Source organism: Mustela nivalis (genome assembly GCF_964662115.1).
Source record: "Mustela nivalis genome assembly, chromosome: 7".
Classification (NCBI taxonomy): Eukaryota; Metazoa; Chordata; class Mammalia; order Carnivora; family Mustelidae; genus Mustela; species Mustela nivalis.
This window is the reverse complement of record NC_139026.1, coordinates 144,725,855-144,739,011: the sequence shown is the minus strand read 5'-3', so window position 1 is coordinate 144,739,011 and position 13,157 is coordinate 144,725,855. Positions and strand designations below refer to the sequence as shown.

General features: G+C 56.4%; 2 protein-coding genes across 6 annotated transcripts in view; one reads left to right on the top strand and one right to left on the bottom strand.

Annotated features, from left to right (window-relative positions):
* PFKP (phosphofructokinase, platelet) overlaps positions 1-5,991 on the top strand; it is a 52,324-nt gene extending 46,333 nt beyond the window's left edge. For all 3 annotated transcript variants that reach the window (XM_082741088.1, XM_082741087.1, XM_082741086.1), the window contains 3 exons: positions 830-929; positions 5,167-5,269; positions 5,553-5,991. In XM_082741088.1, the coding sequence (XP_082597214.1) occupies positions 830-929; positions 5,167-5,269; positions 5,553-5,700 (351 nt within the window). In that variant the 3' untranslated portion in view covers positions 5,701-5,991. The remainder of the gene's footprint in view (positions 1-829; positions 930-5,166; positions 5,270-5,552) is intronic.
* A 734-nt stretch (positions 5,992-6,725) lies between these two features.
* Positions 6,726-13,157, bottom strand: part of PITRM1 (pitrilysin metallopeptidase 1) — a 42,207-nt gene continuing 35,775 nt past the window's right edge. For all 3 annotated transcript variants that reach the window (XM_082741083.1, XM_082741084.1, XM_082741085.1), the window contains 9 exons: positions 12,981-13,146; positions 12,632-12,732; positions 11,166-11,286; positions 10,396-10,467; positions 9,761-9,873; positions 8,568-8,693; positions 7,662-7,807; positions 7,240-7,342; positions 6,726-7,144 (listed from right to left, as the gene is read on the bottom strand). In XM_082741083.1, the coding sequence (XP_082597209.1) occupies positions 7,048-7,144; positions 7,240-7,342; positions 7,662-7,807; positions 8,568-8,693; positions 9,761-9,873; positions 10,396-10,467; positions 11,166-11,286; positions 12,632-12,732; positions 12,981-13,146 (1,045 nt within the window). In that variant the 3' untranslated portion in view covers positions 6,726-7,047. The remainder of the gene's footprint in view (positions 7,145-7,239; positions 7,343-7,661; positions 7,808-8,567; positions 8,694-9,760; positions 9,874-10,395; positions 10,468-11,165; positions 11,287-12,631; positions 12,733-12,980; positions 13,147-13,157) is intronic.

Below are 13,157 nucleotides of genomic sequence, written 5' to 3'. Positions count from 1 at the left end.
GATGCCTTATTTTAGCTGTGATGGGGGAGAAAATGTGTGTTCAGGAGAGATTTCAGACATCTTGGCATTTACTTCATGTACGGTTCCGTTTGAAGCCCCACGACGTTCCTCCAGCTGTAGAAATTCCGCGCAGGGGTAGATGGGAGACCTCCAGTGTTCTGGTGACCAAGTACTTCATTCCCTATTGGCTCTTAGTAACTATTTACGCATCAGACACATGGTGCTTGAGGTCTGCACAGAATCAGAGCGGTCTGGAAGGAACTCGGGGTGTGCTTTGCTGGAGGTGGGCATGGGGTAAGGGCTGCAGTCGCCAGATGACATGCCTGTCCTGGTCCCAACGCTACTCCCCCTCCCCCCACCATCTTAGGGTCTTAACTTACCCACTCGTCCGTTCCAGAGGGCCCGTGGGTCCCCTGCTTATGTGACGAAACGGTGTGCGTGTATTTTTGTGAAAGCTAGCCCTCGGGGTTGGTCAGATTCTTAATGGAAACTGTGACCTGCTCCCTACCCCAAAATAAGACATCTCAACGGGAGATCTGAAAAGAGCGAAGCCGGGAGCTGCGCAGCCCCGTGCGGGGTGGGGGTGAGCACGGGGAAGCTGGCCTCGGGGGCGGAGCTCCGGCCGCAGGTCCCAGCCACCTACAAGCGGGTAAAAACATGCAAGAACAAAAACACAGACCCCTGAGCCCCCACTTGGATCCAGGGTGTGACTCTGGTCAGAGTAGGAGGTGAACTTTGTAAGCCCTCGCACCTTTGAGTGCATTTTGAAAAGCAGCCGGGCCACCGTCACTGTGTCCATAACTGCGTCTGTATCTCCGACCATCCACAGGGTGGGGCGCCTTCGCCGTTCGATAGAAACTTCGGGACCAAAATCTCCGCCAGGGCCATGCAGTGGATCAGCACGAAACTGAAGGAGGCTCCGGGCAAAGGTAGGCGCCACGGCTGGGGCGGCCGGTGCTCCAGGGGCAGGTGCCTGCTGCTCTGCACATGCTCGGCCTCGAGCCGTACCGGGCCTCGCTCTGCAGGTGCTCTGGGACCTTCAAGGTTGTCGTTGGCCGTGATTCCTCAAAGGCAGGGCTTGGCTCCTCCACGGAGGTGGGGGCCACTCAGGTACCTTAGCGCCATGCTCCTTGCATCAAGGACGCCTCCCATACACGGGGCTCCCCCGGCAGGACCCTAGCTGTGACTTGCCCTTGTTTGGCCACACAGCACGCTTTCAACTGGCCTTGACTTAGGACACCGAGGACTTAGGGACTCTTCATCACCCTCCTTTTCAGAGAAACCTGGGAACTGGCCGGTGTCTGGACGGGTTGCTGCTCCCGAATCTGGCACGGGTGTTCTCTGGCTCACCGCCCTCCCTCCCCACCAGGCCTCAGAACTGCAGAATCCTTCTGCTTCCCAGGGTCCCGCCACCTCGGGGACACCTTCGCAAGCTCCTGTGGTTTATGGGGATGGAGGGCGGCAGCGTGCCTTTCCCTTTGCTGGGGCGTTGGTCTCGGACGCACACCAGCGGGTGTTCCTGACCCCTGGCCTGCATCCCGGTGTCCCCAACCACAGGGTCACCCCTGGGGTGTGCGGTCTCCTTCCTCCTGCCCAGGTGACACGTGACCCGTCCCTGGCGGGCTGTCGCTGTGATGTGGGTAGTTTCCTGTGGCTTTGAGGTGAAGTCTCCTACGCGAGGAGGGGGTCAGCTTCCCTCATGCTTCCTCAGGCTCCCGCTGGTTCTGTGTGCTTTTCCGGTGTTTTGCCTACTTTCCTATTGCTTAGTGATACTTCCCTTATCGACACATAGTTTTTGCTTTTATATCACTGTATAGATTTAAAAATGTTTCGATGACTTTACAGAGACTTGTTCTACTCTATGTTCTAGAAAATTCTATTTCATATTCTGCCCAGGCCATGTTGCAGACAGGGCTGTCCTGTGGGGCTTGTCGTTTTGTGCAAGCATCGCTCCTCAGTCTTTAGGTAGACTGTTTGCCTTCTCCTTGATAGTTTAAGCTCTTCGCTGAAACGTTTTTACAATTCCTTCTTTGATCTACTTGATGGGAAGTCTGAGGTCTGACTTCATGCGGGCTCTCACTCACGTGCCATTCATTGCGTCGCCTCTAATCTCCGTCAGAGACCGGGTAGCTGGGACGCTGGCCGGACGGTCTCTGGGTTAGCGGGTGTGCGGTCTGGCATTCAGTTATTGGTCCTCACTGATACGCCAGCTTTCTAGACGATTTCCTTTATTTATTTATTTATTTATTTATTTATTTAAAAAAGATTTTATTTATTTATTTGACAGACAGAGATTACAAGTAAGCAGAGAGAGAGGAGGAAGCAGGCTCCCCGCCGAGCAGAGAGCCCGATGCGGGGCTCGATCCCAGGACGATGGGATCATGACCTGAGCCGAAGGCAGAGAGAGGCTTTAACCCACTGAGCCACCCAGGCGCCCCGATTTCCTTTTTTTAATTCAAGATTTTATTTATTTGACAGAGAGAGATCACAAGTAGGCAGAGAGGCAGGCAGAAAGAGAGGGGGAAGCAGGCTCCCCCCAGAGAGCCTGATGCGGGGTTCGATCCCAGGACCCTGCGATCATGACCTGAGGTGAAGGCAGAGGCTTAACCCATGAGCACCCCCAGGCGCCCCTATCGATGATTTCTGATAGCGGGAAAAGTGAGGCTCCACTACCCTAGACATCTTTTGGTTTCCACTATCCTTGGCTCTTTGTGCTGTCACGGAAATGGAATCAGACTGTTACAGTCCACCAAAAACTGTTGGATGTTTTGAAGGAATTCTATTTAGTCAGTAAATTATATGGTGGAGGATCTGAGATTTTAAAAATATTTTCTAGTTCATGAACACTATCTCCGTATACTTAGGCCTTTCTTTATCTCTTGTGAAGGTATAAAGATCCTGCAGTATCTTTTGTAAATTTATTCCTGACTCAACATTTTAAAAAAATGTTACTGTAGGGCGCCTGGGTGGCTCAGTGGGTTAAGCCGCTGCCTTCGGCTCAGGTCATGATCTCAGGGTCCTGGGATCAAGTCCCACATCGGGCTCTCTGCTCGGCAGGGAGCCTGCTTCCTCCTCTCTCTCTCCGCCTGCCTCTCTGCCTACTTGTAATCTCTATCTGTCAAATAAAATAAATAAAATCTTTAAAAAAAAATGTTACTGTAAATGGTATTTTTTTTTACTTTTTAAATATTTTATTTATTTGTCAGAGTGAACACAGGCAGACAGAATGGCAGGCAGAGTCAGAGGGAGAAGCAGGCTCCCACTGAGCAAGGAGCCCCGTGTGGGACTCGATCCCAGGACGCTGGGATCATGACCTGAGCCGAAGACAGCCGCTTAACCCACTGAGTCACCCAGGCGTCCCTGAAATGGTATTTTTTTAAACGTACTGTTGGCATACAGAAATACAACTTTTGTGAAGTTTGCGATCCACAACTTTCTACACATTCTGAATTCTAGTAATTATTTGCCAGTCTGTTCCGTTTTCCGCATCCACGGAGCCAGGACCATCTGGACGCCTTTTAACGTTTTCCTTGCGGCTTGTGGGGGTGTGTGTGTGGCTCTGGGGCAATCCCGGAGAGCGGCAGTGAGGAGAGCTCCTGTGCAGGCTGCGGCCCTGATGGGGACGGGGAATGCGTTCGGCGCCCTGGAGCGCGATCGGTAACTGTCTGAGGGCTTTGTGCAGCTCACGAGTGCCGTGGGTCTGCTGTCGTGGTGCTGTCGCGATGCGGTCCTCTGACCGTGAGCGCGTGTTCTGCGTTTCCTCTGCAATCTTAGAAAACCGTTTCGTAAGTCATAGTGGCATAAAGAAGCAGTTTATACAGAAGTTCCTGAGCATTCCCAGGCCTCCCGAGGTCACTCAGGACACACGTGTGGCTAACGGACGCACGAAATCTCCCAGGGTAAAGCCAGGAGGCACAGAGGCGCAGCCCAGGTGGCTGGATGGGAGGATGCTGCGGGCAGTTCCCGGGGAAGGCGCTGGGTGGCGCCACTTCCGAGGTTCGTGCTTTTTGCTTTTTGTAAACGCTAAAATCCTCTTTGGGTGTCCTGTCCGTGCACAGAGGTCCCAGTGCAGGTCTTGGGACAAAGCGGGGTACCCGTATGCGCCTTCGCACAGACGGAAGCGCATGTGACCTGCTGGCCCCGAGGAGCTGGTATGAGGCCGGCCTTGCTTCCTACGGTGCGCTCCCCGCCCCGGGCACGGGCTCCTGCTCTGGCGACTTCCCGATGCGTCCTGTCCCTGTCGGGTGCAGGGCGCGAGCTCGCTCTGGCTTTGCACGAAGTCTAGGTGTTGGGGGGTGGGGTTCCCCGTGGATACCATCAAGCCTCCTGCTCTCCTTGTGGGCAGAGTTGACTGGAGTTCCCTAAGTCAACAGAAAGAGCAGAGCTGCTCTGCGATCGGGTTTGTAGGTTCTGTCTCTAGAACTCTCTGTGCACGTGGCGCTTCCACCCGTTACTGTGGACACCGGGCCTCAGCCCCGTTTTCCGGAGCAGCCTGACCAGATCCGTGTCTGTCAGTTTGATTTCCATCCAGACTTTGACTTAAAAAACAGGGAGGCCAATAGAGCCAACGTAATTTTAGTCTTCAGTGAAGAGACTCTGGCTCTGATTCCATTTCTACTTTGGGATCTTTCCCACGTCACCGAGGACGCGCCTCCCCGTCTGTGCACGCCCGAGCCTGGGCTCCCGCGGCCGGCTCCGGCTCCGGGAAGCCGGCTCTTCCCGCGGGCGCGGCCAGGGCGGCCGCCAGTGTTCCTCGAGCCCCTGCCTCACCACGAGAAGCGCGCGCGTCCTCCCTTAGCGCGGGGGGCGAAGCGCTCAATGTGTGTCCCTGGCCCCTCTCGGGGTGTGTGCGGCGTGAGGGGCTGCGCGGTGACCCAGGCGCCTCCTCGTCTCTGCTCTCCCTGCTCCAGCCCTGCGGGGCCCGGCGGACCGGAGCCAGCAGCCCGAGAAAGCAGGGTCCTGCAGCTGTCACCTGGGCTCGTTCCCTACCTCGCCCGCAGACCCCAGAGCGCCCGGGGCGCCTTGCCTCCTACCAGGCCGTCCGAGTTCCTGTCTGCCTCCCAGGAACCTGCGCCCCGCCGCCGGCAAACCTTTCCGCCCTCACCTCTCCTTCTGTCCTTAACGTGACTGAGAATTGGTTCTGATATCGCTTTTTCTCTTTTACAGGAAAAAGGTTTACGAGTGAGGATTCCATTTGCGTGCTGGGAATAAGCAAAAGAAACCTTCTTTTCCAACCTGTGACCCAGCTGAGGAAGGACACAGACTTCGAGTGAGTAAATCCGCCCTTGCGGGCCCACACGTCTGGGCCGGGGAAGGTGTGCAGGACAGGGCGGAGGGACGCCGCCGCCGCTAGACCGAGGGGCCCTAACCTGTCCTCACAACTCCGAAAACACAAGCCTTTGAGAAACGGGGCACCTTGCTAGAAGTCTACAGAACAGGTTCATGCCACTTAGGAAGATGAGCAGATCCTGCGGAGCTGCTCCAGCCCCGACCCCATGACGCCCATCGCCCGGGGCCAGGCCTCCCTGACGACCCCTTCCTGCCGTCCGCAGGCACAGGATCCCCAAGGAGCAGTGGTGGCTGAAGCTGCGGCCGCTCATGAAGATCCTGGCCAAGTACAAGGCCAGCTACGAGGTCTCCGAGTCCAACCAGCTGGAGCCCGTGCACCCCCGAGGCCACGAGGAGCCCGCTGCCATCTAGACGCCGCCGGACGCGGACCCCGACTGGACCGGACCGGACCCGCCCCGCCCTGCCCGGCCAGCAAGCCCTGCTTTGGACTTTGTTTCCCACCCGTTTTTGTAACACTTAAGTTATTTATCGGCCCTTCGATGCGAGTATTGTTGACGCGAATACCTACTCACAGAGCCCCCGTCCTCGGTCCTCCCCACGGGACCCGGAGACTCCAGCACGAGCTGTCTGCTGCGCCTCGTACTCCTGTCCTGCTTGTGAGCGTGTGTAGCCGGTAGAATTAAACATCAGCTCCAACTCCAACCGTGGTGCTCTGTCTCTGTGGGGAGGGTTCACATCCTCGGGCTCCGCGGGCCGCCGTGAAGTGTTCTTTCTGCGTCCATGAACCAGGCCCAGTGCAGGGACAGAGGCTCCGCTCTGATCCACAGAGCGTGACTTGGCAAGTGTGCAGAGTCGGCCCTGGACCGGGACCCCAGGACCCCAGATGAGGTGACCCAACTCCTCCTAAAGCGATGCCAGGTGCAGAATGACAAACCGGCCGCGCGTGCTGACAACAGGGTGTGTGTGCACACCCGTGGTTTCCCGCGTGGTGTCCGCTGGGAGGGGCCCAGCCAGGAGCCCGGGCACAGCCCGGCTTCGCCGAGGAAGGGCGCTCGCTCACCTGCGCCGGTGCTCAGCGAGCGGCGTTTCTGCCTCTTCTGTCGTCTGAGAGGTCCGAGAGCTGGAGGCCCCCACCGAGTCTGGTCAGAGCCGGGGCGGCGCGGCCAAGGAAGAACCAGTGTGGACTGTGTTTTCTGTGGGAGATACGTAGGGTGACAGAAGCTCCATCCTGTAAAGCCCATGGGAGAAGCTCAATGCGCTTTTAATCCGCCAGGCCGCCCATCTGTTCCAGACTGTTCCACGGGTCTGTGGTGTGACCACACTGGTTCCACAAATCAAGGGACCTCGGGGGCCTTTGTTCACTTATTTTTTAATAAAGGCCTTGAGAACTACTCTAGCAAAATGTCACTTAAAATAATGACGAAAGCACAGGTAGGTTAGGTCAGAGTGGTCTTTTATTTCCAAGTTTTTAAAATAAATGCTCCAGAATTCACAAGGTAAATGGCATTTATGTCAACTTTAGTTATAGTCTGTGTGACTCTAGAATTTAATACGTGATTATTTCAAGTTCTTCGTGGTCGTCTCTTCCGAGACAGAGCAGCTTGGGCTGACCGGCCACATAAGAGCCAGGCATGAGCAAAATGTGGGGCAAACAGTACTGTTTCTCTCCTTTCAAACGAAATCCACTCAGGCTTCATGCTGAGGAGCCCCACATGCCTGTAGGTGCATCTGAGCCGTCAGACTCCCGGGCGGCCAGAACTACTCGCCGGTCACCCACGACGGGTCCTTAGCGATTTCTGTGTTCTCTGGTCCCAGCAGAGCCAACCCGTGCGTGCTCTTCCCAGTGTCAAGGTACCTGGAAAACAGGCGGGGATCGGTCAGGGCTGCTTCCCACAGGAGGAGCCTGGGGTGGCCGCGGGAGGCCCTCGACGCCCGGCCCCGGGTACACACTTGCTGCTCACACTGATGAGATCCTCACGGCGGACGGCGAAGAGCTGCTCCCGGTGCACCTGCTTCATCTCGTCCGAGAGGCCGCACAGGAAGTGGTCCAGCCCTGACCGCGAGCACAGTTAACTCAGGGCAGCAGCCCGGGGCATGGACCCTGTTCTAAGGGCCCCCGTGGGACATACTTCCACTGGAGGTCACTCTGTTGACCTCCACATGCCTACCAAGCCTCTCCCCTCGGAGTGGAGGCCAAGTCCGGGGGCCTCGGATGGCTCAAGCTCTGGGATGACAGGATGCCACCCTGTGCGAGTGGCCCACACCGAGACGGGGCAGCTCTAGGGGGACGCCTGCGCACCACAGGGGCGGCCGGGCGAGGGAACCACGGCGACACCTCCGATCGGGTGCACCGCGCGGTTTACTGCACATACCTCTGTCCGAAGGAGCCACGGGGGCGTCCACGGCGGAGAAAACGGAAAGCTTTGCTTCGTCAATGTCTTGCTCTGTGAACCTCCCAGCCTTAGCCCAGTCCATAGCCTTCGAGAAAGACTGCAGCGTCTCTGCGGAACGTGGATCCCTAGGAGACCAGAGAGACACATGCTGGCCTGCTCCACCACCAGATCGTGAAATACCCCTCGCCGCTGTCGCGGAGAGAGATCAGGTGCACAGGGAAGACGACTCACGTACACACTTCCTTAAGACACACCCGGGACAGACGAACGCCCCACACTCCGCCCCAAAGGGGCCAGAGAGCTTGGACGCCCTTGCTCCCGGCTCTGCGCAGCAGCACGTCCTGGCAGCAGACACCGAGGGGGTCGCAGCGGCACTGCTGTCCTCGCAAGTGCAGCTCCCGTGGGCGTGCACACGTCCTCCAAGTGTCCCGGCACGCGGCGAGGCGCGGGCAGGGAGAGACTGCACTGGGGGCAGCAAACTCATCCCGCCTGCAGGGTATTCTGAATTCCCGAATTCCTAAATTCCCTACGTCCTCGGAAACTTTCTAACCAAGAGGGGAGAGAAGAGTCAGGGGCCGTGACCGCGAAGCGCCCAGCACCCATGCCGGACCTCTGGGCTGGAAGCGAGTCCAGAAAGCTCTCGACTTGTTGCCTCTAACTCAGTCTGGGTGTTGGGTAACCGGCGTATTTAATTAAGCCAAAGTTGCCCATTAGGCACTGCCGCTCCTGGCATGGACAACCGAGGACGTTGCTGGGTGTGCTGATGCACCAAAGAAGCGAGAAACAAGGGCAAACTCTTCTTCAGAGGCTGATCCCCACGCGTAAGACAGCGGCCCGCGGTGCTTAGCGGAGCTGGGAGATGGGGGAGATGGCGCTCGCACTCACCGGTACGAGTACAGTGTGAACACGCCGTCGCGGCTGAGTCTGGCGCCGCCACCATAAGCACCGCCCTTCTCTCGAATTTCTGTGTGCAGGAATTTGGCAGTCATCAAACGTGCAAGGATCTTAAGGCTGAAATGAATGATTAAAAAACGCAAGTTAAAAACCGTAGGCCCGGCAGGGAAGTACCGATGTGATGGACTCGTATTCGCTGTCCTTCTGGATTAGGTGAAAACAAGACACAGCACGAAACGCTACAGTCTCCCTTTCCTGATGGAGCAGGACAACTAGAAGGAGGAACACGTGAGATGAATTTTCAAACCAGGGCTGTGGGGAGAGGTGGGGAGGGACAGGAAGGTCCCTCAGACACGTCCAGCTCCCCTGGGGCCACAGCACACAGGGACACGGACAATCCGACCGAGGGAACAGGTTATAAATTTACTGCGCAGGCAAATGTGCAAACCGTCCCTTCTCCAAGTTCCCCGCTGGTGTGCGTGCGTCTCTCTAAACCCAGGAAGCTCTCGAACGGATTTCCATAGGTGCCCTTCCTGAGAGCACACTGCAACAGACCGAGCCGAGTCCGACACTCACAACGGAAGTACAGTTACAGCAGATGCCCCGGAAGAGAAACGGAATGTTCTGCCAAAAACCTTCACAGGACAGGAAGCGGGGTCCTACTGGCCCCCACTGACTGGTCTAAGTCCAGACGCCAACTAGAGAAGCAAACAGGTGTCCCCCCCCCCCCCCCCAGAAGATGGGGGAGGGGGAGCCGCTCATAGCATGGGTTCACGGTGCCAGACCTGTGCAGACAGGCTCCCCCTCGCCAGCAGGGCCTGGGAGGCTTACCCGCCCCAGCTGTGAACATGCTGTACTACACAAGGAACATATAAGGTCATTGCTGGAAAATTATAAAATACAAAGAAAGGGGGGAAAGAAACCGATACTACCCAGGGTACTTCTCATAACCTGTTTGTGCTTTAAGTCTGTTTAATACAGTACATATCTCCGGTCTGTGGGGCTCAGCGTAGAGAACACGTGTGTTTCCCAGAAACACGGAAACAAACCGGCCGCCCAGCTGGACGCCATCCCATGATTCTATTCCCTCATGGACACGCACTTCCCCTCGAACCCAGCACCCGCCTTATGTGCCGGGGCCCTGTGTGCGCACCAGCGACCTCTGCCCTCCCCTGGCCCTGTACCTGGCGTGGTCTGGGTCTGCGTAGGGGGCAGTCCTGATGCATTCGCCCACGTAGTTCACTGGGAACGGGAGCAGGAAGTGCGTCTTCGTCTGGCACGGCTTGAAGGTGGGAGCCTGCGGAGGACAGGCCGGCCGTGCTGTCTCCCCCCGCCACCCCCTGCCACGAGCTCACGGCTGCGGGCAAGGCACTGGCAATCATGCCGGCCAGGTCGGTCCACACAAGCGGCTGCTTTACCAAAAAACATTCAAACCCTAACTCAGGGCTTCGAAATGTAGTTCCTCAATGAGAAACATTTCCTCCTACGTGGTTTCCATCCATAAGTGACTGACCTCACCTTTGCTTTCTTCCTCAGAAATATGTTAAATCAACATTGTCTGATGAGCCAAACCCAAGCCCGTCACCATTAAAGCCAAGCAGGGAGAAGGGCACAGGAGGCCCCGCCGACGGTGGCCCTGCCGGCGCTGCAGCCTGCCGTGCCTGAGTGAAGGCGGACAGCGCGAGGGTGACACAGGCGACACAAGGGCCTGCTGCACCCCTGTGGGGAAGAGGCCCCCATGACACCGGCCACCCCATCCCAGACAGGGCAAAGATGGCAAGCTGCTCTTCCTAAGGGGACAGGGGCAGTGTCTACTCACTGTGATCAGCTTCCTTATGACCTGGGGGCCGCTAACGTGGGCGCTCCCACTGGATCCGCTGGGTGCAGGTTTCTGAAAATAAAACGTTTCCAACATGAGAAAAATCCAAAATACACCTTATACAGCTAAGGAATGGTCTAGAAAACTCGTGGCCAAATACAAGTGCTGGGGCATACACGCTTACGTGTTCCCAGCAGCCCTGTTTGAAACAAGTGGGATTTCTGTGCAATTTCCAGACGGTCAGGGAGAAGCAGCAGCAGGCCACCTTGCCAGGGGCTCTGCTCACTGGGAAGACAGGCCTGGGCAGGGTCACAGGCACGTGAACGTCACGGAGAAGAGAGCAGGAACGGTCTCTCTGCCCCATCTCTGGACTGCCCACCTTCTCCACGAGAATGTTCTGGCCCGTTCTGGTAAGCTCCATGAAACCCGCTCTGTACGGTCATGGAACCAGGCAGCCCATACTAGGTGCGACCTAGAGAACGGCCGTGCGCTGGGGCGTTCGGGTCCCGGCTTTCCTGGGCCAGTTTCGGCCTGTTCTCATGCTAGCACAGCGGACCTCGATCCGGCCTTTCCTCCCGGCAGGAGAGCGTTCAGTGCCGAGGTTGCAGCGCCGACAAGGGAAGCAGGATGGAAGGGGGTGGATTCATTTCTGACCCGGCTGAACTAACACTAGGCAAAAGCTACTGCCCCCGGCCCGGCTCTGGTTCCTCACGTGCCATGCGGGCATCGGGGGTACTGGACCCACAGGGACCCATGCCCGCGGCCCTCACCTCAACCACGTACGGGCACACCGGCTTCCGTTCCGGTTTACTCCGACCGAGGTTTCTAATGAACTTTTCTACGGCTTTTTCTGCCAGAGGCATCTGCTGAGGCGTAGCGTTCACAGAGCACCTGTGCAAAACACCACAAATGTGGAGGAAACCCTTAGAGAAATCAAAGTTTTACTAACTTGATATTCTGCATGAATAATACAAAGAAGGGACTACTACACCCATTTTGAATCAAATCATGTTCAAAAGAATTAAAAACAAACGGTAGCAAACCATACAGCCGTCTCCACAGCACTTCCAAGTTACCAAAAAGGCTTTGCCCGTGGGTCCGGGCCGGAGCCAGGGCCCGACCGTCGGGATGCCCGGAGCGCACTTCTGACGCTCGGCCCCATGGAAACACAGAGCACAATCTGACAACCGTGCCTGCGACTTGTGTTATCTGAAGGCAGAAAAACCTACATTATCGTCTAGAAGACATATCAACGATTTGAAGATGTGAACTGGTCGTTCAAGTGGAGTTTAAGTTGCCAAAGAATTCTGTGCTCTCCAGAACACGCCTGTACGTAAGTCCTCTGCCTGCCACAGTCACAAACGCCGCCGTCACGTGCAAGCTACTTGACGGTGCAGACTGCTGACGGCGTGGTGTCTCTTTTTCTGACACTGCCCTCACTCCTGAATTTCGTCTAATTAATAGCAAGTACCATCGTATCAATGCAAACTACATTCCAGGCACTACACCAACTGCTTTAGAAGCTCATTTATTCCTCGCATAAGTCTATACAACAGTGTTTTATGGAGAAGGAGACAGAGGGTCCGAGTGGTTTCGTTGCCCAGGACACCATGGTGCAGAGCGGGTGGTGGCCCAGCAGCGAAAGCCAATGCTGCCATCCCAGAGGGTCGCGGATTCCTGAGAACCAGCCCAGGAAGATGGTGGGGGTCTGGACAAGGCACTACAGGTAATCTAAACCTGTGTCCTTATTGGTGAGACCCGAGAATGCGCCGTCCGTCGCTGACCGTTCCGTTCGCGCTGATGGTGTCAGATGTCCTCCCCTTATCCTCACGGAACTGTTCTCATGAGAAACTGCATTTTCACTCTGTTCTTAAGCAAGCTAACCTGACCTGTCTTGCAATTTACTTCTGGAACCAACATAACTGGACATGGGTAAGAAATCAACTTAGCAGGTCTAGGATTAAATTAGCTTGCTTGCTTTCCCACCTTCCATGTTTATTAAACTTTTTTTCCCATAAAAAATGACTGCTGGAAAAAAAAAAGAAAGGACTTCTTGATGACAAGAACATCTGAGGACTAGAATGAATTCTATGACCTGCCCCCAATGCTCTCCGTGAACTAAAGTGTGTGCAACTACAGCTTCAAGTGAGAAGACCGTAGAAGCCACACCTAGGGACACGGGAAGAACGAGCTGATGCGTGTGCGGAAACAGCCCGGGCATGTGGCGGGCGGGTACCTCATGCTGTCGCCGTGCAGCACGTGTTCCTGGATCTGTGGGAGCTTTCTCAGCACCGGTCTGACGTCTGACATTTCCGCGATCCTCTTCATCAGCCTCACCTGAGCCAGAGAAACCGAGATCTAGAGACGGACCTGCAGGCAGAGGGTGACCACAGGCGCGCTTTCCCGGTCTGGGAACCAGACAGCCCGGACTCGGGAATCCGTTCAGGTGGGGTGTGGGATGCGGCTGCCTGGCCAGGGACCGGTGGGCTGGGAGGGTGGGAGAGACTCTTTCCCCATCAGTGGGGTCCGGGTTAGCTTTTCTGAGATAGAGTCTGTCACCAACTCTGGAAGACGCAGCTTGTCACCTGATCCATCCCACTGAAGGTCTCCTGCAGGTCCCCCACGGGCGTCAGGGCCCTGCTCGCCCTAAGGGACGCGTAGAGATGGCCCGAGTCGGGAACCCCGTCGGCGAGCTCCTGAGCGGACATCTTCACCAGCACCCTGAAGTGCTCCTCTTCCTCAAAGCACGGGCTGTGGGAAAA